At 42.1% G+C, this 23,340-nt stretch overlaps 1 protein-coding gene across 2 annotated transcripts in view; it reads right to left on the minus strand.

Annotated features, from left to right (window-relative positions):
* Positions 1-23,340, minus strand: part of F13A1 (coagulation factor XIII A chain) — a 183,916-nt gene that overhangs the window by 50,440 nt on the left and 110,136 nt on the right. For both annotated transcript variants that reach the window (XM_036256890.1, XM_036256889.1), the window contains 2 exons: positions 15,132-15,306; positions 12,333-12,471 (listed from right to left, as the gene is read on the minus strand). In XM_036256890.1, the coding sequence (XP_036112783.1) occupies positions 12,333-12,471; positions 15,132-15,306 (314 nt within the window). The remainder of the gene's footprint in view (positions 1-12,332; positions 12,472-15,131; positions 15,307-23,340) is intronic.

The raw sequence follows: 23,340 nt of genomic DNA on the forward strand, positions 1-23,340 counted from the left end.
TGAGCCACATTTACCACCACCGCTTAGCAGAAGTTCTCTGTAACTCTGCTGGGTTCCCTCTGCTGGACTCACTTTGAAAATAAGTCCCTGTCCCTCTTTGCTACTTTCTTTGGCAGTTAGGTAGGAATTGATATTCGACCTGAAAACAAAAAAACAGGTTGGATATCAAGAGTATTTGTTTGGATAACGTTAATGTGCAAAAAACTTTCTGTAATGAACTCTAGCCAAACTTATCCACAATCATTGAAGAAAGAGTTTAAAAAACTATAATCAGCAGTCATTGTAGGTACCAAAGTTACTATTTTGCATTATAAAACTGTTTGTTTATGAGTGTAACATTCTAAAGTTGATAGCTCTTATTTATATAAAGTTTTTCTAGAGGTCTTATTAATCATCAAAGAAGTTCATCTACATTCAGTATAGCTTAGGTGGTACATAATTTACTAGCTTTTAATTATTAGAAAACTGGTAACCTTTGAATGGTGTATATGATGACTCTCTCAGGCAGAATTTATGATGAACCAAAACATGACATTTTTCTTGTGAAAAATACTTGACTGTTTTCTATGTGGTTTATCAGATGGGTTCTACTTTCTTTTTCATTCTAATATCCTGAGAGGATTTTTTAACTCCCAAACTTTCCCTTTGTTCATTCTCCGGTGGGACTTGAGTGGAAGAGGCCCCCAGGCACTCTCTGGGGACACTCTACACACAGGCCCAGGGCAGGTGCGCAATAGGCATGTGAGAAGGGTCCAGAGCCGGGAACTTCAGCCTTAAAAAATAAAGTCCCTTCCTAATTTTAAAACAAATATTGTGCAGCACCCCTTTATTATACTGAAATAAAATCCACAGATAGCTTTCTATACACATAATTTTTCAAGTGTCAATATAATGCCTTGTGATGTACAAAGAAATTGAGAAATGAAAGGATATACATAAAATAATATATATTTCAACTGATATATGTCAGGAAGATGATAGCCAACATCAAAATATTCCTGCAAAATGTAAACCCTTTGAGGAGTGTGGTCATCCCCAATCTGGAGCCACGTTGTAGTTGTTAGGAGTGTGCTCCTGGGAAACGCTTCCAGAATGGTGGATAAGGGCCCCCCAAACCTGCTCCTCCATAAGCAATGAGAACACTAGTCAACACGATCGAAACCAACTTTTCTAGAACTCTGGAAATGAACCAAAGACTTTCAACAATCTAAGGAGAATTTATTTATCAAAAACAAATGAACCTTAGTAAGAATAGTGACCTTTGTGACATTTTATTTTATTTTTTTATTTTTATTTTTTTTATCCTCACCCGAGGACATTTTTCCATTTTTTTGTTCAGGTAGAGTGGGAGGGAGAGTGAGGAACAGAGAGAGAGAGAGAAACATCGATGTGAAAGGAACACATCGAGTGGCTGCCACCCGCAGGACCAACCAGGGCCGGGGACAAACTGCAACCGAGGTACATGCCCTTAGCGGGAACCGAACCGGGTCTCTCAGGACCGCAGGCCGACGCTCTAACCTCTGAGCCAAACAGGCCAGGGCCCTTTGTGACATTTTAATTTGCCTTCTTCCCACAACTCTCTCCATATCTCCATGGCAGTCTTGAAAGCCAATAGCCTCCCAACTAGAGTAGTTATAAAGCTTGCAGCCTATCGGCCAATGAAGGGGAGAAAGTGGTTTGGAAATCTCTGGAAGGCCCATCCTCAAAGAATTGTCACTATTTAACCTGTCTGGAAGCTCTCTGAAAAGCTCCATTCTTAGGAATTATTTTAATTTGATTCAATTCAGAGACCACTCTCTGTGAATAGCTTTATTCTTAGGATGTTTTGCAAAAATATTTAGAAGCAACTGTTTAACACCATACCTGCCTGAAGGGGTGATACAAGTTAGGTATAACAAAGGCTGCCCCAATGAACTTAACAGGAAATCCAGGGACTGAGATGCCCATGGGGTTTTTGAACAACTCTAACATACTCCGAGAGTCCAGAAGGCCATACACATGTATGGGGCCGTGAGCATGCCCCGAAAAGCCCCCCCAAAGTCCTAATCTTTCACCTTTGGCTGACTTTGAGGTTCTATACAAGCAGGGAGTGAAGGCTACAGCAAAATTATAAACTTCCTGCTGGATCACTGAAGACATTCCCCAACATATGTGCACACAGAGCTCCAGGTAAGACTGGGAACTCGTTGGTTAATAAAAAGATAAAAATTATGAAAAGAAACCTAACAGAAGGTCTAGAGCTGAAACGTAGAATAACTGGACTGAAAAATTCAAAAATGTACCAGAGGGCCTCAAAAGCAGATTTAGTAGGCAGGAAGAAGAAAAATATCAGTGAAGTTAAAGTCAATTGAAATGATCTAATTTGAATAACAGAAGAAAAAAATATGAAGAAATATGAACACCATAAAGCAGCCGTTCTCAACCTGTGGGTCGTGACCCCTCTGGGGGTTGAACAACCCTTTCACAGGGGTCGCCTAAGACATAACAGTAACAAAATTATAGTTATGAAGTAGCAACAAAAGTAATTTTATGGTTGAGGGTCACTACAAGGAGGGTATTAAAGGGTTGCAGCATTAGGAAGGTTGAGAACCACTGCTAAAGTAAGCCAACATACTTATAATGTGATTCTCTGAAGGAAAGGAGACAAAGGAGCAGAAAGAATATTTGAGAAATAACAGCTTAAAACTTTCCAAATTTGATTACAGACATTAATATACATATCTGAGAAGTTAAAAACTCCAAATATAATAAACTAAAAAATATATACACCTAAACATTTCACAGCCAAAGTGTCCAAAACTGAAGACAAAAAGAAAATCTTGAAGATGGCACAAGAAAAGTGATTTATTATGTACCAGATGGCATCAATAAGATTAAAACTAACTTTTCATCAGCAACCTAAAAGGTAGAAACCAGTGATATGATGTCTTCGAACTATTGAAAGAAAAATTGTTAACCTAGAATTGCATATCTTGCAATGCCGTCCTTCAAAAGAGAAAGTAAAGAAAATTACATAGAGAAATAGGAAACACTGTATAAGTGTATATTTGTTTGTAATTCTTCTCCTCTCTAATGCTTAGTACAACTTTACAAAGCAATAATTATAAGTTGTACTAATGGGCATATACTGTAGAAAGATGTAATCTGTGCTACAGCAGCAGCACAAAGGGCAGGGGATGGAACAAAGCTATTATATGCTATTGAAATTAAGTTGGTATCAATCTAAACCTGATTGTTTTAAGTTTTGATGTTAATTGTAATCCCCAGAGAAAACTTAAAAAAAAAACAAAAAACAACAACCCTGAAAAAATATAGTACAAAAGAAACAGAAAAATAGTAAATATATATATAAGTTAATTATATATATAACGTAACACATATATATGTAATACAAAATAAAAAAGTAATGGAGAAATAGAAGGAGATAAAAGGCAAAATACATATAAAAGGCAAATAGCAAAATGGCAGACATAAATCATATTTATCAGTAATTACAGTAAATGTTAATAGACTACTCCCATCAAAAGGCAGAGATTGGTAAGATAGATAATAACATTGTTTAACTATATACTGTATATAAGAGATACACTTTATATTCAAAGATACAAATGGCTTGGATGAAAAAAATATATACTATGCAAATATAGCCAAAAGATAGCTGGAGTGGCTATATTTATATCATAAAAAATAGACTTCATGACAAATGTTGTTAGTAGAAACAAAGAAGGATATTTGATAATGATAAATGGATAATGCTATCAGAAAAACATAACAATAATCAACATGTCTGTATCTAATAACAGAGTCCCAACATACAGGAAAGCAAAACTGGCAGAACTGAAGAGCAAAACAGACAATTTAGCAATTCAACCACAGGCAGGGTGTGAGGGCTGGATGAAGTGGGTGAAGGGAGTCAAAATGTACAAACTTCCAGTTATAAAATAAATAAGACATGGGGTTATCATATACAGCATGGTGACCATGGTTAGTAATATGGTATCGCATATTTAAATTTGGCTAAAAGGTAGATCTTAAATGTCCTCATCACACACAAAATATTTTATAACTATGTATGGTGATGGGTGTTAACTAGATTTATTATGGTGATCATTTTGTAATATATACAAATATTGAATCATTGTGTTATATACCTGAAACTAATACAATGATATATGTTAATTATGCTTCAATAAAAATAAACAAACAGAAACAATTCAGCAAATACAAGTTTGAGACTTTAATGCTGTACTTTCAATAATGGATAGAATAAACAGGTAGAAAATTAGCAAGGAAACAGAAAACTATAACATAATAAAACAACTAAACAGAATGGACATCTATAGGACACACTACCTCAAAACAGCAAAATACATATTATTCTCAAGTGCAAATGGAACATTTTTGGGAACAGACAATATGTTTGGCCATGAAACAAATCTTAAAGTTTGACCATTAACATTTAAGGTAACTATTGATATTACTGATAAATAGGATTTATATCTGCCATTTTGCTATCGTCCTTTTCCTTCCTCTGTCCTCCATTACTTCCTTATTTTACGTAGACATATATTTTCTAGTATACCATTCAATTTTTTGTGCTTCTTTTTACTCCATGTTTTCCAGTTTTGTTCTCAGTAGTTTACCTAAGGCTTACAATTAATATTATAACTTAAAACAATCTAGTTCAGACTAGCAGCAACTTACTTTCAATAACATACTATAACTTTGTTCCACCCCCATGCCCTTTGTGCTGTTATTGTGATACACATTACATCTTTCTACATTATAAAACCATCAACACTATTTTACAATTACTAGTATGTGAATTATATTTCAATAAAGGTGTTATTTTTATAAAAAAAATTTTTTTTATCCTCACCCGAGGATATTTTTCCACTTTTTGTACAGATAGAGTGGGAGGGAGAGAGAGGAAGGGAGAGAGAGAGAAACATCGACGTGAAGGGACACATTGAGTGGCTGCCACCCACACGACCAACCAGGGCCGGGGACAAACTGCAACCGAAGTACGTGCCCTTAGCGGGAACCGAACCCGGTCTCTCCGGACCGCAGGCCGACGCTCTAACCGCTGAGCCAAACCGGCCAGGGCTAAAGGTGTTATTTTTAAAACTTAGGCTATGGGTGAGCCATCTTGGGTTTGTAATTTAGGTTGTGCCACTTTTGGGCAGGTAACCAGTATTAAGTTACTGTGCCTCAGTTTCTTCATCTATAATGGAGACAATAATATTAATTACATTAACAGGTTGTTGAAAGAATAAGATGAACCCTGGCCAATTTGGCTCAGCAGTTAGAGCCCATGTACCTAAGAGTCTCGGGTTCCACTGTGGCCAAGGGCATGTACCTCTGTTGCAGTTCCATCCCTGGCCTTGGTCCGGGTCGTGTGGGAGGCAACCAATCGATGTGTCTCTCTCACATCGATGTTTCTCTCTTTCTCTCTCCCTCCCTCACTCTCTCTTACTCTATCTGAAAATCAATGGAAAAATATCCTCGGGTGAGGATTTAAAAAAAAGGATTAGGTGAGCTAGTACATGTCACCCACTTAGATCAGGATCTGGTACCAAAAAACAGTATTTCATAAGCATGAGCTATTTTGACGTGGTAACACCTTTTCAATCCTTTCTTCATGACTCTGGTGGGTTCATAGTATATATTCTTGGTTTTCTGACAGCTCTTGTGATCTAGTTCCAGGTGATGTTCTCAAAAACAATTTGGCTGACAGTAATGTGGTTAATGAATGATCTATTTGAAAATAACATTCTCTCTCTCTTTCCCTTCCTCTTTTTCTTTAAATTAATTTTTAAAAGATTAAAAATAAAGAAACTAAGTATCTTTGGTAGCTGTTCAGAATTAGTAGCTTGGATGCACTATAGGATAATTTTATAAACCCTTAAGGATCTTGAAGTAGTTTGATCTGTATTTAGAATTTTTTTCTACTTTTAAAAATTAGAGGATTCATTTTTAGATAATTATTTTCACAAACAATGATTAAGACTTCGGATAATAGGACAATATAAAGTCCAACTAGTTGGAACAAACCAAGCATATACAAGGTGGATTCATCTAAATTTCAAAAACACCTGCAATGTGCAAACCATTAGCCAAGTGCAGAGACTACAGTGAGAATTAGAACCGGGGGCTGTGTTAACCCAGGGCTAACTCTAACTCCAGGTGTTAAAACTGCTTAATTTCTGTTCTAAAGCTTGCTTTGAAAGAACCTTTTTTACAGATTCAGTGCTACCCATTGCAGCACAGACATTTTGCATTTGGAGTGAAAAAAAAAAAAACCCACAAACTAAACAAAACAAAAGAAGCTATACTGTCTCCAGAAAGTATTAAAGGGAGTTGAAACTTTTTTTTTTTTAAGGAACCAGATGCACTGAGGTCAGCCAACAATTACAGAAATGTTCTGTGATCTGTTTGACTTCTGTCCCACACCCCCCTTCCTGGGGAGCTGATGTGAAGCCGATTTGCAGAGCAGCAGCTAAATGTGAGTAAGGGGAGCCCAGCCCAGCCCCGAGTGACCAGCAGGTCTTCACGCAAAGCAGTGGCAGAACCTGCTGAATCCTGGCTGGAAGGTCAGTAAAAATTATGTAAAAAGTAAATAATGAGGGCGTTTAGAGGGTTCTGCAGCTCATTAAAACCCAAACCATACATTTATATTTGAGAGAATTAAGGACCAGAGATATCAAGCAACTTGCCCAAAGTCACCCAGCGAATTTGTGGCAGAGTCAATCACATTGCTTTGCACCATGGAGAGAGAAAGGGAGGGGGGAAAATTACAAGAATAGTTTGACTTGGTTTGGTGTTTTTCCATGAAACCCTAAGGAAAATCAAAATAAAACTGTGATTTCTTTCCACTGACTAGTTCTTAGATTGTTGAAACTTTGAGCTGAAACTGATGAATACAAATTTGCTGTTCACAATTATTTTAAAAGATTAAATGGAAAAAGCCAGTTTAATCAAACCTATTTAATTTCAAATGAAGAGGCAATAAAGGAAATAAAGACTCTTGCTAATTGTTTTAGCATTCACCATTTTTACAACTGTCATTAATATCGTACGAGATGTTTAAAACCCTGAGTTAGGCCGTTTTCTACATCTACCGAATGATGGATCTGCTGGACTTTAAGAAGCAGATGGGTCAGCTTATGGGCCCTGGTGTACACACAGGTGCTCAGCCTCCTTTTCTTCACGTCCTGGGGGCACAACCAGCACATGCTTTCCTGAACCCCACTTGGAGCGCCACTGCCTGCAGATGGATGACTTTCTCTGGAACATGTACAGATGGAAAGAGTTGCATGAGGAAGGGGTATAGAAGCTGGACACAAAGAAGTCACAGGGTCTAGAGAGCTGTTGGCTCCAGGAGGGAATCTGGACACTGCTGACTACTGGACCCTCTAAACAAACAGGGATGGGGGACAGGGTGGGTTATCCCAAAGGAGGCAGAACCCAGAACTGGACAGCGCCTAAAGGTAGAGAAGCAGGAAAAGTGGTGACAGAGGGGTAATAGCGACCCACCCCCCCAAAAAACGGTGTTAACTCCAAGGCTGCTTGTGAACGCAGAGCCTGGAGGAATGAGCCTCTTCAGGAAGACAGGCAAAGAGCTAGCTGTCCTTCATGCTGCACAGGAAGGGGTGTGCGGGGCTGGCTCATGAGAGAGTGAGTTTCAGTACGTGTTCAACAACTGTAGTTGTAATAATACAGGAGAACTAGTCCTTGCACCTGATTGAGCGTTGGTAGTCTCATCTCAGCATGTGAGCAGCCTCTCTGCCCTTGCTCCCCTGGGCTTCGGAGGAAGCCCCTCCCCGCCCCCCCCCTCTCCGTGACCGCCTCACATTACAGCCCACCTCCTGTGTTTTATGGAGTGACCACACGTGACCACACGTGCGCCTCCCCCACAAACACTGGATGGAGCTCCTCGGCAGTGCCCTGCCTGATTTCTCTTTGAATCCTTAGCATCTAGATATTTGGATATATTAGTGCACGATCGTGTTTGTTGAATGAATCAAATGACATTTATTCAGTTAAATGAGCACTTAAAAATTTCTTAACTAATTCCTTTTATTAAGTTCTTGTTCAGAGTCCTGCACCGTGTTACATACTGGCAAAACAAACAAAGATAAATTAGATCAGACACTGCTCAGCACTGTGGGGCTGCACCCTGGCGGGCCTAGCCCAAAGAGGGCCTAGTTCCTTCACCCATAATGATCAAATCCGACTCCGTCCCGACCGCCAAAACACCCAGGACAACACTCATTTAGGAGAGAAGGCTGTCACTGAAATACCGTTCACAACCCTAGTAAGTGCCACCTTTCCTCTCTTTTAAGATTGTTTCCGTTTCATTGTGATCATCATGTAATGAGGTGACTAAACTGAACTTTCTCAAGGTGAGGCCACACTGGGACTTCACGGCTGCCCATCAGACTGCAGCCATGCCCTCTCCTCAGTGATCCCTCAGATCCATGTTCACTGCGAACGGGGGCATTTTCATTAAAGTGTCCACGGTGATTCATAGACGCCTTCCACCTGAGGTTACGCATAATTCAAAACCATCAGCACACTGGAGACAGCGGCTTAAATTGCTCCTTCCAGGACATGTTACCTTGCATTGGCCCACTGGGAACTTCATTTGCCACTCCGAGGTCCAATTACTCTGCCCAGCTGTGTCCGTCCAAGGCTCCTCGCCCCCCCCCCCCCGCCCCCCAATCACTAAGAAGCTGACTCTTTCCTCTGTTGGCATCAACACTGCCCACTTTATGCGAAGCTGCTGCCCCCTGTGAGGTGAGACATCTCAGAGGGGAAACCACTCCACAGGGACCTACGGTGGCAAAGCGGAGAGCAGGCAACGAGGCAGCCAGCCCCGAGTGGACAACGGGAGAGGAGTCCGCACAGGGACGGAACCCAAACCTCGCCCTTGGCGGAGGAGAGCAGGAGACGGCGCCCTCGCCTGGCGCGTCTCGGCCTCGGCTTGCGGGACCCTGGGCTCCCAGACCAGCCGGGTGCATTCATTCGCCACCAAATCTGTACCGTCAGGACCTCGGTGAAGAGGTGGGAGAAGCACAAGAGAGAGTATATTTAAAGTATACTTTTAAAAACCTTTAAAAAAGAAATCACAATATCTCACATCCATTGATGATTTTTGCCTGAATCTGCCAATGCTATAATGATTTAAAAACTATGTGAATAAGTTTCTTTCCCTGGTCTCTGACATCTGCTGAATTGTGGAGCCGGGCAGGGCTGGCGCGGTGCCCTGCAGCTCAGGCGGCCCTGCTCCCCATCGCGTGAGCAGGCGCTGGGCCAGCCATCCGCCAGCACCGGTGCTCATCCTCACGGCTTCCTGGGGGGGGGGGGGGGGGGGGGGCGAGGACAGGAGCCGCCTACAAACTGAGAGGGGGTTGGGCGAGTTCATGACTAGAGCCTCTGGAGGGAAGTGAGTCTGGGGTAAGGCCAGTTGCTCCTGAGACCCCTGAAAAAAGTTCACAATGTCATGTGTGACCAGCCACGCTGCCCTGGCCTCCCAGGGGTCGGCGGATGTCCACCAAGTCCTCCCTGCGTCGACCTCAGCCTCGTTAGCTGTCTGCCTCCCCTCGCCTCCGGACAGCTCGGCCACCCGGTCCCTCAGCTCATCAGTAGGCACTGGGTGAGCAATCTCGGGCCCAGCACTGTGGTAGTACCCTGCCTGGATTACCTCATGTGTCACAGCCCCCCTGTGGGAAAGTCACTGTCAAGGTTACCTTCTTGTATTGATAAGGGAACTGAGGCTCAGAGAGGTAAAGCCATCTTCTCCACCATGTGACCTTGGCGGGAGAGGTGGGTTGGTGACCTTGGCGGAGATGTGGCTGTGGTGACCTTAACGGGAGATGTGGGTTGGTGACCTTGGTGGAGATGTGGCTGTGGTGACCTTAACGGGAGAGGTGGGTTGGTGATCTTGGCGGGAGAGGTGGGTTGGTGACCTTGGCGGGAGAGGTGGGTTGGTGACCTTGGTGGAGATGTGGCTGTGGTGACCTTGGCGGGAGAGGTGGGTTGGTGACCTTGGCGGGAGAGGTGGGTTGGTGACCTTGGCGGAGAGGTGGCTGTGGTGACCTTGGTGGGAGAGGTGGGTTGGTGACCTTGGCGGAGATGTGGCTGTGGTGACCTTGGCGGGAGAGGTGGGTTGGTGACCTTGGCGGGAGAGGTGGGTTGGTGACCTTGGTGGGAGAGGTGGGTTGGTGACCTTGGCGGGAGAGGTGGCTGTTACCTCATCACACTGGCCACCCCTCTTTTTCTGACTGCTTCAGTGTGCTCGGGTTGATGGCGACATATTGCCTCTCAGAAGTTCCAGCTGTGTGACTAATAATAAGGCAATGATCACAGCTAACATTCATTAGGCTCCTGTTATGCTTGGCTCTGGGCTGAGGCAAGATTGTGTATTCAAAGGAGAAAAGAGAGGCACAGAGAGGTTGTGCCTTGCCCAAGGTCACACAGCTGGTCAGTGGCAGAGCCAGGCCTTGGACGCAGACCTCACTGAGCCCTTTTCCCCTGTGGTCCGTGGTCCCGCGTGCCTTGAATTGGGTTAACTTGACCATTCAGTCAGTCAGACGGTCAGTCATTAGATATTAAAAACTTGCTATGCACACTCCAAGTGAGGGGAGCAGAGGAGCCCAGGGCATTGGTCTGACTGTGGAGGACAAGTGAGGGTCCCAGACCAGGGAACACAGTCCCAGGGTGATGGGACATTTGGGAAAGCAAAGAAGGGACAAAGGGTGACAGGAACAGGGAAAGGAATTTAGAGCAGAGAGCTGAAAGATGAAAGGGTTACCAAGAATAAGCTCTGTCTACTTCACAATTGTGCATCAATTTTGTTTATGGCCTTGTGGGGATTTATGATGGGAGGCATTTGGATCAAGGAATAGGGAGGAATAATTTTGAACTGCAGTTGACTACAAAGGCATGTGTGTGTGTGTGTGCGCGCGTGCGCGCGTGCCACGCATGCATACACATGCAGTGCAGAATGCCAAATAATTCTCACTTTGCCATTTTCGACGGTCTCAACAGGCTTTTGTGGAGGCTATTTTCGTCTGTTTTTGTCATTTCATATACATGCAAGGCTGCTCCACTGTGATTCCAAGGGCTTAAATGGCGCTTTAAATTGCTGCTCAGTTTACAGAGGTGAGGTTTTGTCTTGCCTGTTCTCTCTAGCTCACCATTGCTCAGCTCATTCCCTGCAAATGAACTGCACTCGTTTGTATTCACAGTAGCACTTTGCTGCTAGTGTGGTGAGTTCCTTCTTACATTCTCGGCAGAGCGCTTCCTGGAACTGACGAGTTAATACTACGCCCACAACTGTGATCCATTCCTGGAACGTGGGGAGTTAAGGCACTTCTAACTTTTAATTTCTCTTAAAATGAGCGTATAACTTCCTACCATTCCCATTTGGATATGTTTACAACTGACAGTGTTTTAGCTTTATTACTTAGAAAGAACAACCGAAGGAGACACATTTTGGGCTTGCAAATTCCACCTAGTGAACTACCCGTCAATTTCAATGCCTGGCAATTTCCTTCCATACTGACCCACATAAATGTCCTTTAAATTTGGAGTACCCCCTCTTTTTAGAATATTGTTTTAAGACTGAGTGGGTGCCATGGAAAAAAGGAAATTCCTTTGGCATGTTAAACCCGTCACCAGCCTCTGGTGCAACTGTTCAGGGCAGTGGAATAACCGTGTGGCCGGTATTTGCTATCAAATCTATCTCTGAATGGATGATGAGGCCCCAAATCAAGGAGAATGACATCTTTGCAGTTGGCTCAGTTGGATTTATTCTCAGCTTACCAGATGTGTGACCTTAAGCAAATTACTTTAACCTCTCTGGGCCTCAACGTCCTCATGTGTAAATGGAAATATTAATAAGCACCCACCTGATAAGAATTAGAAAAGATCATGCACACAGACTGGTACATAGTAAGTGCTTAATAAATGTTAGCTATCTGACTCTAAGAGCATTGGCATAGACAATGCTTGGCTCCCATGTCTCTGCCAGTCACCCAGATGTTCATATCTAAGGTAGAGAAGAGCGAGTACAGGTTCCAGCCGCTAAAATAATGGCCTTTATCACTGGTTGCTGTCATAATGGGATGACCAATCTTTATTACTAAGAACCCAAACTGCCTATTTAATAGCATTTCTCATTCATGAGGTAAAAACAGTCTCTGACAATCAGACATTTCTGCCTATGGTACTGAACAGTCTTTAAGAGAGAAGAGAATGAAGCAGTAGACCAAGTCTGTTTTGTGACATGTGACAAAGGTGTAATGTCGTTTGTAAATCAAACTCACCACACGGAGTCCTTGGTGAGTTTGGAATTCACATTCCCATCTTCTTCCAGGAAGATGTCCATTTGCAAATTGGCATTGTTATCGTGGGCTGAGAAGTAGTTGGTAACGACTCTCGCCGGTATCCCAAGGCATCGCAAGACTGCGGGCAAGAAGGCAGACCACAGTGAGCCACCTCACCAAAACCTAACACACAGGGAGCAACCGCTTCTCATAGGGACTTTCTTTAACAATGTCAAAAGTTCAGAAACAACAGAAGCCAAACGGCCGAAGTAATGATTAGTGAGAGGTTCCTGTGCGCAAACCAAGAAGACAGTTCCCAAGCCAGGAACACTCAAACCAAAACGTGGAAGGAGGCTCAGGGTATATTGTTACAAAGCAGCTTATGCAGGGAGGAAGCAGTGACTTCCTTCTCCACGGTGACTGGTTTCGATGGTAGAATTTTTAGTGGTCGCCTCCAGCAGCCTTGGGAAGCAGTTCAAGTTTTGCCTACAGTTTCCAGAGGCAGATGGAAGAAATGACCCAGGTCAAGTTGGCCTTGCAAAATAAGCTAAAGTGAGCTTTGTATGACCAAACTGTTCTTTTCTGCCCGGGAAATCTTCAAGGCTAGTCTCTGTTTTTTACTTTAACACCAGCGTGAAAAGCCCCGTGTGCCATGTCCTCAGCTGTTCCCTGCTGGAGAAGGGGTCTTGTCCTGTCGAGGTGCAGAGAAACCCTGCTGCCTGACCTCACAGAGCTGCAGTGGGGCCAGGTGAAGCCAACTGGCATGGAGGCCCAGTAACAGTGTCCCCAGGGTTTAGTTGCAAACACTACAATTGTCACAGTGGTGTTATTTTAGTCCAGCTAAGGAGACTATGTCTCTGAAAATAAAATAAAAAAACAGCTAATAGGACGTCAGGAATGTACAAAGCAGGTCCTCAGCGGGGTTTGCTCGGTGACACTTGGTGGAGGGTGACACCACAGATTCATTTTAATTGTTAGATAATAAATTACCAGGATGCATCTCTTGCCATATGTACCTATTGATTAAATTTAATCCAGATGCCCTCCCTGGCTCCCAGGACGCCACACATCAGGACTCATTGAAAATAATTCAGCTGACAATTTTAAGATTAATGACTTAGCTTGTCTTTTATTTTCTCAGAATAGTTTAGCATTTTTAACCAAAGACTATCCACGTCCTGCAATAGAACAACCTTGCAAGTCCAAACTGGAATCTGGTAAGGCAGATCTTGTCACTGCGGCACCAGGACCTCCCTCCTTCCAACTCCCCTCTTCGGGTTTGTCCTCACGATATGTCCTCATGTTGTGCTTCTGCCTTGTCCCAGCTTACCATCAAAGCTGGGAGGAGGTCCGGTGACCCTTTCGTACAAAAGGCATAAATGGACGGGAGGTGCTATTTTATCCAGTTCTAAGCCCAAAGGAATTACACTGGGATAATGAAGTTGTAGGCAGCAGGAGACAGAGGGCCCTTCCTGTGTCCCTGGAATCATTTAATAAGAGTGGTTGCCTCTGTTGGGTGCTATCTACATAGTCTTGGCTTGTGAACCATGAGGGAGGGGAACTACTATCTTGAAGTTTAGGCTTCTCTCTAGAACTTCAGAGACCAGCCCTTCTAGGAGACAATACATTGACCTTGATTGCTCTCAGGAAGTAGACATACATTCTTTTAGTCCTTGGGTATACTCAAATGGCTAAGAAAATCATTTTACTCATTTTGATGCCATGGGGAAACAAAACACATGATACAAAACTCCTGATTTCTTCTCACTTGGATCAGTGACTAATTCTTAGACTGTAACAACTTTGAACTAAAATTGAGACACTTAATAATCATTTATTTTTTCAAAAAGGCCTCATCCCAGCTTCTAGGCTCTGACCTCCTCCTTGATTTTTCTGAATAAAAAAATTGTTATCTGGGTAAAACATTCTTTACTAATGAGCAAGCAGAAAGGACACGCCAGTTTGAGCTGAATGTTTTCTCCAGTGCTGTGGAAATGGCATGTGAATGGAGATCATTACCAATGATGAAGACACACTGAAGTAGATGTATTTTTAAAAAAATATTCATTGAATTAGCAATAACACTGAGCCATTTCAAAACATGATGCACGAGGCTGAAGAGAACAATTCTGTTCCCATATGCTTTCTTCTATGGATGGGATGTTGGGTGGATTAAAACCCAGAAAGGAGCTTGGGGAATGAAGATTGTTCATTAAGTTCTGATACTTAATTGCTCAGGGACATTGAGACTCACATGTAAAAATGGAGATAAAAAAAATGAAGAAGAGACCACCTGCCACAATCCCTTTCATAGCTAGGGTAAAAATTAAGTAGATATATTCATAAAACCTCTCATTTGATAAACAAGCAACTAAGCATATTTATAAAACTTCTCAATAACAATAAGCAGCATACCTCTTTCTTTACTATGTATTACTTTAAATTTGCCTAATTTAACGTTTTAAAAATGGTGGGGGTTACTGAAAAGAAAATGCCATATCCTTATCCCCACAGCCCTACTTGGCCCCTGGGACCCTCCGTTTCTCTGGATGTAGAATGATGGATTATGTAGGAAATAGTCCATCATTCTTTCTATAAAGAGTCTGCAGTCAAAGAGAAACTATGAGTATATTTGGCCCAGAACAATTTAATTATGCATTGACTAGATCCCAGAATAGCCACCCATAAATTCTATGGCGCCAACAGGGCTTGCTAGGTCTCTTTGCTAGATTATAGATAAAATGTCGTGAAGTGAAATTTCCTTTACATTAAAAAAATATTACTCGGTTGGATACTTACATGTGTTAAAGACACCAGCAAAAACCCAGCACTGACCATACCGAACTGGATTCTTGGAACTATGATATTCCAACAGAATGTCGATGCTTCCAGTCCAGGCTGATGGAGGGACCCCATACTCATAGATGTTGTCCCAGGATCCAACAATGACACCATCATCATCTTTGGAATTAACCTAAGTGAGACAACAAGTGTTGAGAAGAAAGAAAGATCATTTAGAAAATTTTCTCCAGACTCTGACATTGGGCAAGATAAGGCTTTCAGAGCCTTCCATATGTCCTACAGGATGAAAACAGCTCACCACGGTTTAATCCACTGTTATGTTGTCAGAGAAGGTGATATAATGCCCTGGCCAGTTTTGCTCAGCAGTTAGAGCATCAGCCAACTGACTGAAGGGTCTTAGGTTCAATTCCCAGTCAAAGGCATGCACCTGGGTTGCAGGTACAATCCCCGGCCCCAGTCAGGGGGTTGTGCATGAGGCAGCCAATTGATATGTCTCTCTCACATCAAAGTTTCTCTCTCCCTCCCTCCCTCCCTCCCTCCCTCCCTCCCTCCCTCCCTCCCTTTCACTCTATCTTTAAAAAAGTTAATGGAAAAAGTATCCTCAGGTGAGGGTTTTTTTTTTGTTGTTGTTTTTTTTTAAAGGAAAGAAAGTGATGTAATAACTAAGGGAAAACCAAATAACCAGACTTCCTCTTACATTGCATATCATTGTAGGAAAGTGTTGAATAGCAGACAGGAAGACTCGCAATGTCTTCTCCGTGTGTTTAGGAGAAGATACATACAGGGAACTTGGTCTGGTTGACATAGTGCTGGAGGATGATGTAAGAAAGAGAGGAGGGTGACCTACAAATGAAGACAGCTCAAGTAGGGATCTTGGTGGAAGAAAAACTCAAAACTGACAAATGACAAAAGATGTATAGGCAGAGTGAGGGCTTAGACCAAAGTTTCATGGTCTAAGGGGTTTTGACTTGATGATGAGTGGCAGACTCCAATGAATTGAAAAATTAAACAGATGCTGACATGGGAACCATTAAAAGTTAATAACAGACTTCTAGTCAAGATGGCACGTAGGTGAACATGGTACTCACCTCATCCCACAACCACGTCAAAATTACAACTAAACTACAAAACAACTATCATTTAGAACTGCCTGAAACTGAGCTAAATGGAAGTCCTAGAAGTAGGGAATTAAAAAAGAAACCACCTCTAGCCTGGTAGGAGGGGCAGAGATTCAGAGCGATCTGGTCCCACGCCCACATTGATAAAACTTGGGAGGGCTGTCTCAGCTGATGGTGGCCCTGAGGAGTGAAGGGTCCCATTCCCACACCAGGCCCCCCAGCCTAGGGTTCAAGTGTCAGGAAGAGAAGTCCCCATAACTTATGGCTGTAAAAATCAGTGGGGATTGTGACTGGGTGAGACAGCGGGCAGCTGGAGTCCCAGGCATTCCTCTTAAAGGGCCTGTACATGGACGATCTCAGACTCACTCCCTCTGAGCTCCAGTGCTGGGACAGCAGCTTGAAAGGCACCAGAGACATACAGAGAAGAACTGAGTTGTTTGGCATCGGGGAGAGAGCTGGAGGGGCCCCTTTTTCCCAGACAGAAGTGCTGGCAGAGGCCATTGTTCCTTTGATGAGCCCTCCCCTGAAAGAACCAGCAGATGGCACCATAACTGAGACTCCAGCAACCTGGCTCACACTGGTAGCCCCGCCCTGGTGATTCCCTGAGGCCCTGCCCCACTGAACTTTCAGGCCCACCCAAGCTGTGTCCAGTAGCTTTACCATAGCAATGGCCTGTCTTGCCTCATACTTCAGATTTTCCTAAAATCTCTCGAACAAGCAGCATTCAGCCTCAGTGTGCACTGTATCCCTTGCTAAGTGGCCCCAGGCCTGGCACTAGTAGCAGCAAGCTTTGGTTTTCAACTTGACCTTCCCAGGCACTTCCAAGCCCAGCACAAATAACAGCCATTGTAGATCGCTTTGTAGCATATGCCTGGTGGCCTCAGGAAGTACACAGGCAGTGGCTGACCTTGGCCTGCACCTACCAGGAGGCCCCAGAGTCAGCGCACCCAGTGAACAGCTTCAGACTTTGTTGAAGCATCACCACCACACAACCACTTCCACAAGCACCCCTCTAGGGGTAGACTCAATGGCACCAGAGCTCTGTTGAAGTAAGTTCTGCTCTGTGGGTGGGCCCTTGCACAGTTGATGCTCTATGGTGGTCAGAGGTCAGTGGTCAGTGGGCACAGCCAGTCCTTGCAGCCAATTGGCCTGGGGTAAATCCCTCCCATTGACATGCCAACAGCAATCAGGACTCAACTACAAGAAGAAAGTTTACACAGCCTATATGGGGGGGGGGGTATACCTGTGGTGCCCAGTTTGGGTGATCGGAGAGGTAGAGCTGCTGGACTCCACAGAACACCTACTTTATTAGGCCATTCTGCCAAGCCTGGGAGATGTAACAGCTCTACCTAATACATAAAAACAAATGCAGGGAGGCTGCCAAAATGAGGAAACAAAGAAACATGTCCCAATTGGAAGAATAGAACAAAACTCCAGAAAAAAAACTAAACAAAATGTATAGAAGCAATCTATTAGATGCAGAGTTTAAAACACTGGTTATAAGGATGATCAAGGAACTTAGGGAGGACCTCAAGAGCATAAAAAGGGACCAGTCAGAAATGAAGGATGCACTAACTGAAATGAAGAATAATTTACAGGGAATCAACAATATGTAGAGTAAATGAAGCTGAGAATCAAATCAATAATCTGGAATATAAGGATGCAAAAAACACCCAATCAGAGCAGCAAAGAGAAAAAAGAATCTGAAAAAATAAAAATAGTGTAAGGAGCCTCTGGGACAACTTCAAGCACACCGATGTTCACATCATGGAGGTGCCAGAAGTAGAAGAGAGAGGGTAAGAAATTGAAAACTTATTTGAAAAAATAATGACAGAAAACTTCCCTAACTTGGTGAAGGAAACAGACATACAAGTCCAGGAAGCATGGAGAATCCCAAACAAGATGAACCCAAAGAGGCCCACACCAAGACACATCATCATCAAAATGCAAAAGATTAAAGACAGAGAATCTTAGAAACAGCAAGCGGAAAGCAGTTAGTTACCTACAAGGGAGCTCCCATAAGACTTTCAGCTGATTTCTCAAAAGAAACTTTGCAGAAGGGAGGGGCAAGAAATATTTAAAGTGATGAAAAGCCAGGGCCTACAACCAAGATTACTCAACCCAGCAAAGCTTTCATATAGAATCGAGGGATAGACAAAGAGACTCCAAGACAAGAAAAAGCTAAAGAAGTTCATCACCACCAAAACTAGTATTAAAAGGCCTTCTTTAAGAAGAACAAAAGATAAAAATATGAACAATAAATACTTTTCTATCAACACTTTAATCTATAAAACAAAATAAACCAGCAGAACAGAAATAGACATATATACAGAGAATGTTTTGACAGTTGCCAGATGGGAAGGGGGTTAGGGACCGGTGAAAAAGGTGAAGGGATTAGGAAGTACAAATTGGTTGTTACAGAATAGTCATGGAGATGTCAAGTAGAGCACAGGGAATATAGTCGGTAACATTCTAATAACTATGTATGGTATAGTGTCAGATGGGTGTGAGATTTATAGGGATGATCATTTTGTCAGTTATATAATGTCTAAGCACTGGGGTGTACACCTGAAACTAATATTATATGTCAACTGTAGTTGAAAATAAAAAGCTATAAAAATTTTAATAGAAATTAGATTCCCATTGGTACTTTAAAGAATTTGTTTTAAATAGTTGCATTAAAGAAGCATTTTTATTTATGATTAAGGTGATTAAGGTTTTATAGTTTTGTTAAAAGATGTTTACATAAAGATCCTGGGGTACATTATAGTTTAGATATGAAGGAGACTTAAGCAAATGATGGCGATCTTGTATATTAGGAAAACCTTGCTACATATTCAGACCATTGCCATCTGGTAGCAGCAGACCTCAAGTGCAAGAACAAAAACCTTTTGTATTCAGACAACAAAACAAAGGCTGGGCAGTAACAGTTTCAAGGAATTCTGTCAGGTTTTTTTTAGGGGGGAGGCACTGGTTTATCTTATCTCTCCCGGTGTAACTTTTCTTTTATCAGGTTTAAATAGTCAGAAGAATGCCTTGGGAGTTTAAGAATAGTCTAAGAATGCAATGGAGTTTTTAAAAACATTGGTGCTACTTCAACAATGTTTATGTGCTGACACGACAGTGGTTCAGAGTTTGCTCCTTTAAGTGTGGTCTGTGACCAGCAGCGGTGGAATCCCCTGGGAGCTTGATGGAAATGCAGAATCTCAGTCTCAGGCACCTCCCTGGACCTGCTCAATCAAAGTCTGCATTTTAACAAAATCCCCAGGTTATTTGTGTGCACATTAGTTTTGGAAGCACAGGTGTAGATTATGCTGAGAAGACATTAGTGAGCAATGTGAAACATGCCGCTGAAGCAGGTGTGCTTGGATTACGATAACCATAGAAGATACAGTGAAATATGGTGAGTTTTATGTGTTCACTACCTTGCCCACTGACAGCTCAGCATCAGCACTTGCCCACTCCCCTCTCTTAGGCTTGCTGAGTTTAGCTGTATAGGAGCCCATCTTTCCCAGTGGGTCATGAGTTCATTGAGAACAGAGATAAACATCTGTCTTTCTGACTTCCAACAAGTATTGGTAAAGATCGGGTGCTCAAGTTGTTGAATAATCTCTCCTATACTCAAGAAGCATGTAGGCAACTGAATAAGAATAAGACCTTCTCCCTTGGGAGAGATAGATAAGAAACCAATCAAGTGCAGGTAAAGCTATTAAGACCGAAAGATGTACAAGAAGAGTGGGGCCCAGAGGAGGAAGTGAGCGTTCATCAGGCTGGAGGGTAGTGATGGTAGCAGTGGTGGGCTGAATAGAGGAAATGACATGAAAGCTAGGTTTTGAGGGGCTGGTGGCTACAAAAGGCCACTTACATAGTGGAAACAGTTTGAACAAATGCTTGGTGTCATGAAACAGCATGGCAGGTTCAGGGACTGGCTAGAAGCTCTGCCTAGGTATCATGTGAGATGGCAATAGTGAGTGAAATAGAAAATACTAGAAGACCCTGGCTGGTTTGCTCAGTGGTTAGAGCAATGGCCCACAGACAAAAGATTCATGGGTTCAATTCCAGTCAAGGGCATGAACCTCAGTTTCAGTTCAATCCCCAGCCCTGGTTGGGGTCATGTGGGAGGCATCCATTTGGTATGTCTCTCTCACATTGATGTTTCTCTCTCTCTCACTCCTTCCCACTCTATCTGAAAATCAGTGGAAAATATCCTCAGGTGAGGATAAAAAAAAAAGAAAAGAAAAAGAAAATACTAGAAGAAAACAAGTAAGGTGTACAAGTGTCTTCTACTCTTAATGACAAACTCTCCACTGAAATATAAAAGTTACTCTAGCACCAAGCGGCATTTCCCAAAGAGGGTCCTTCTAGGGAGTGTTTGCTAGAACATTCCCACTCATTTTGACTTAGACATACCATTTTCCCCCTTGACTCTGTCCAGTCAGATTAAAGTGAAGGTTACTATCCAGTTAATTTGTTTAATGTAGAAAAATGGTAATTCTTTGGAGATTTCTGAAGGACCTTGTTCAACTAATTGCAAACTCATGCTTTTGATATAAACTTTGACTTCATTCTGTAACACCGTGAAATGACAGAGTTGCAGCAGGGGTTAGCCAAACAGTTTAACTCTATTCATGATCAATGCTTCTTATTGCAATTAAATTGATTATTTAAAATACAGTGTCTATTATAATGAAACCAAAAGAATGCCTTCATAGGCTATGATGTGGTTTGGTCTTTGTGGGTAGGTAGATTCAGTTTTAACGCTCATTACCATTTTCTTCTTATTAGTATTGAGAAATGGAATAGGACTTATGAATCTCAGAGGCAAAAGTTTCTAAACTATGGTTCAATGATCAATTTTCAAACAAAAAGCCATGAACTAAAAGGCCGATTTCGACCTTATGCTTGAACCCAGTCAGCTAAGAGAAAGAGTAGGAAAAAGCTATTCCTTCTACAGACTTTTAACTGTTAATGGTGAGCTGTTTTCCTGTTGCTAAGATTAACCTCAACTCTCATTTATTAGCATTTGGCAAGATTAGCTACAGTTTCCTAATTAGAACATTGATTTCTGGGGAGACAGAGACTGAAACAGATAAGTATTTAGCTATAGATGGAAAGGGTTAAACAAATAACTTCCTCCTTAAGAAACAGGATGTCTTTGGGGTACTTCAAGAATATCTTTTTTTATGCCGCAATGGACTGTTTACTACACTATCGTGAAATCAGAGTTCGACCGGCGACAGAACGAATGTCTCAGTCATGCATCACTGAAGTTCAAGAAGAAAACATGAACCCAGGAACCTAGCTAAGGAGCATCATTAAACATCATTAATGTTTGCATGGAATTGTCCTCCCATAATTGCTATAATATTAGAAATATGAAATAATAGCCCTCTACCCAAAGTCACTTTCAGCAATTATAGGTAAATAATATAAATCAATAAAATGCAAAATATGGTTCCCAGAAAACATAAGGATTATAGAGTGGAGCAGAAAGACAAAGTGGCTCATCACACAACCCCAGGTGAACACTAACCCAAAACTAAACACCAAGCCTAACCCTAACCCAAACTCTAACCTTAACCCTAATCCTAAACCCAACCCGAAACCTAACCTCAACTATAATCCTAATCACAGCCCTAACCCCAACCCTAACGCCAATCCTAACTCTAACCTCAACCCTAACCTAAACTCTAACCCTAACCCCAACCCTAATCCTAACCTCAACCCTAACCCTAACCCGAACCCTAACCCTAACCTCAACTATAATCCGACACCACCCTAACCCCAACCCTAATCCTAACCTCAACCCTAACCCTAACCCTAACCTCAACTATAATCCTAATCACCGCCCTAACCCCAACCCTAACCCCAATCCTAACCCTAACCTCAACCCTAACCCAAACTCTAACCCTAACCCCAACCTTAATCCTAACCTCAACCCTAACCCTAACCCGAACCCTAACCCTAACCTCAACTATAATCCTAATCACTGCCCTAACCCCAAACCTAACCTCAACCCTAACCCAAACTCTAACCTTACCCCAACCCCAACCCTAACCCTAACCTCAACCCCAACCCTAACCCTAACTCTAAGGCTAACCACCAGTTCTTCAGAAGCCCTACTGTCATCTCAACACAATCCTGAGACGTCTCATCTGTATTGGAAAATCTGGAAGAAAACAAACTGATTGAAAATGCAGATCTTTTTCTTATTCTCACCAGAATAGTGGACACAACTGCTATAGACAAACAGGTGAAAAAATGCCTGTATCTTTAAAGAAATAGAGATTCTGGGACAGTGGGGAAATGATACAGAGCCTGAGAGTTATTCCTCTATGGAAAGGAGATATACCTCCAACCGGGTGGAGTGACTTCTGGAATGAGAAATTTAACAGACTCCTCAAAGAAAGAGCAAATCCCAAGTATTCTGACACAGACTGCCATCTCTTCAGCTAAACGTCCTTTCTTGCTTCAATCTTTCTCAGGGCTCTAAAGAGTAGGTAGAATAAAATCCATTGGCCTCAGAGGAGAAATCAAACTAATCTCAGATTAGGAAGACTCAAAATATTATCTACATTATATTAAATCAATAGAACACTCAGAGAAGAGTTATGCAAGGAAGAACATGAAAGAAAGGAGAAAAGAAGAGGGGATGTGGGAGAGAGAGACTATTAAAATATAATACTTGTAAGAAAATAAAATTAAGGAATACAAATAACTTTCTCACAATCTCTTAGGAGACCACAGACCTAAAGAAACAAAATGAAGACCAAATTACATCATCATGGGTCTAAAGAAGTTATAAATTGTAAGAAACAGAATAAATGTTGCTACAAATATAATTAATGATGGAGAAAAAGCTTGCAATAAAGAACATATCAATGCAAAAGATGAAGAGATAAAGTTATTTAAAGTGAAGCTAGTAGTTATAAAAGACAAATATACCATAAGGATAACTAATTCTTAAAATAGAGAACCCAACAAATGAAACAGAAGATATATTCATGACATAATATAAGGAAAATTTACCAAATTGAGAAAAAAGTTGAATTTATATATTGAAAGAGCAATCTGTGCTTTAGGGTAGC

This window comes from Molossus molossus, unplaced genomic scaffold, assembly GCF_014108415.1.
Source record: "Molossus molossus isolate mMolMol1 unplaced genomic scaffold, mMolMol1.p scaffold_m16_p_12, whole genome shotgun sequence".
In the NCBI taxonomy this organism is placed as follows: domain Eukaryota; kingdom Metazoa; phylum Chordata; class Mammalia; order Chiroptera; family Molossidae; genus Molossus; species Molossus molossus.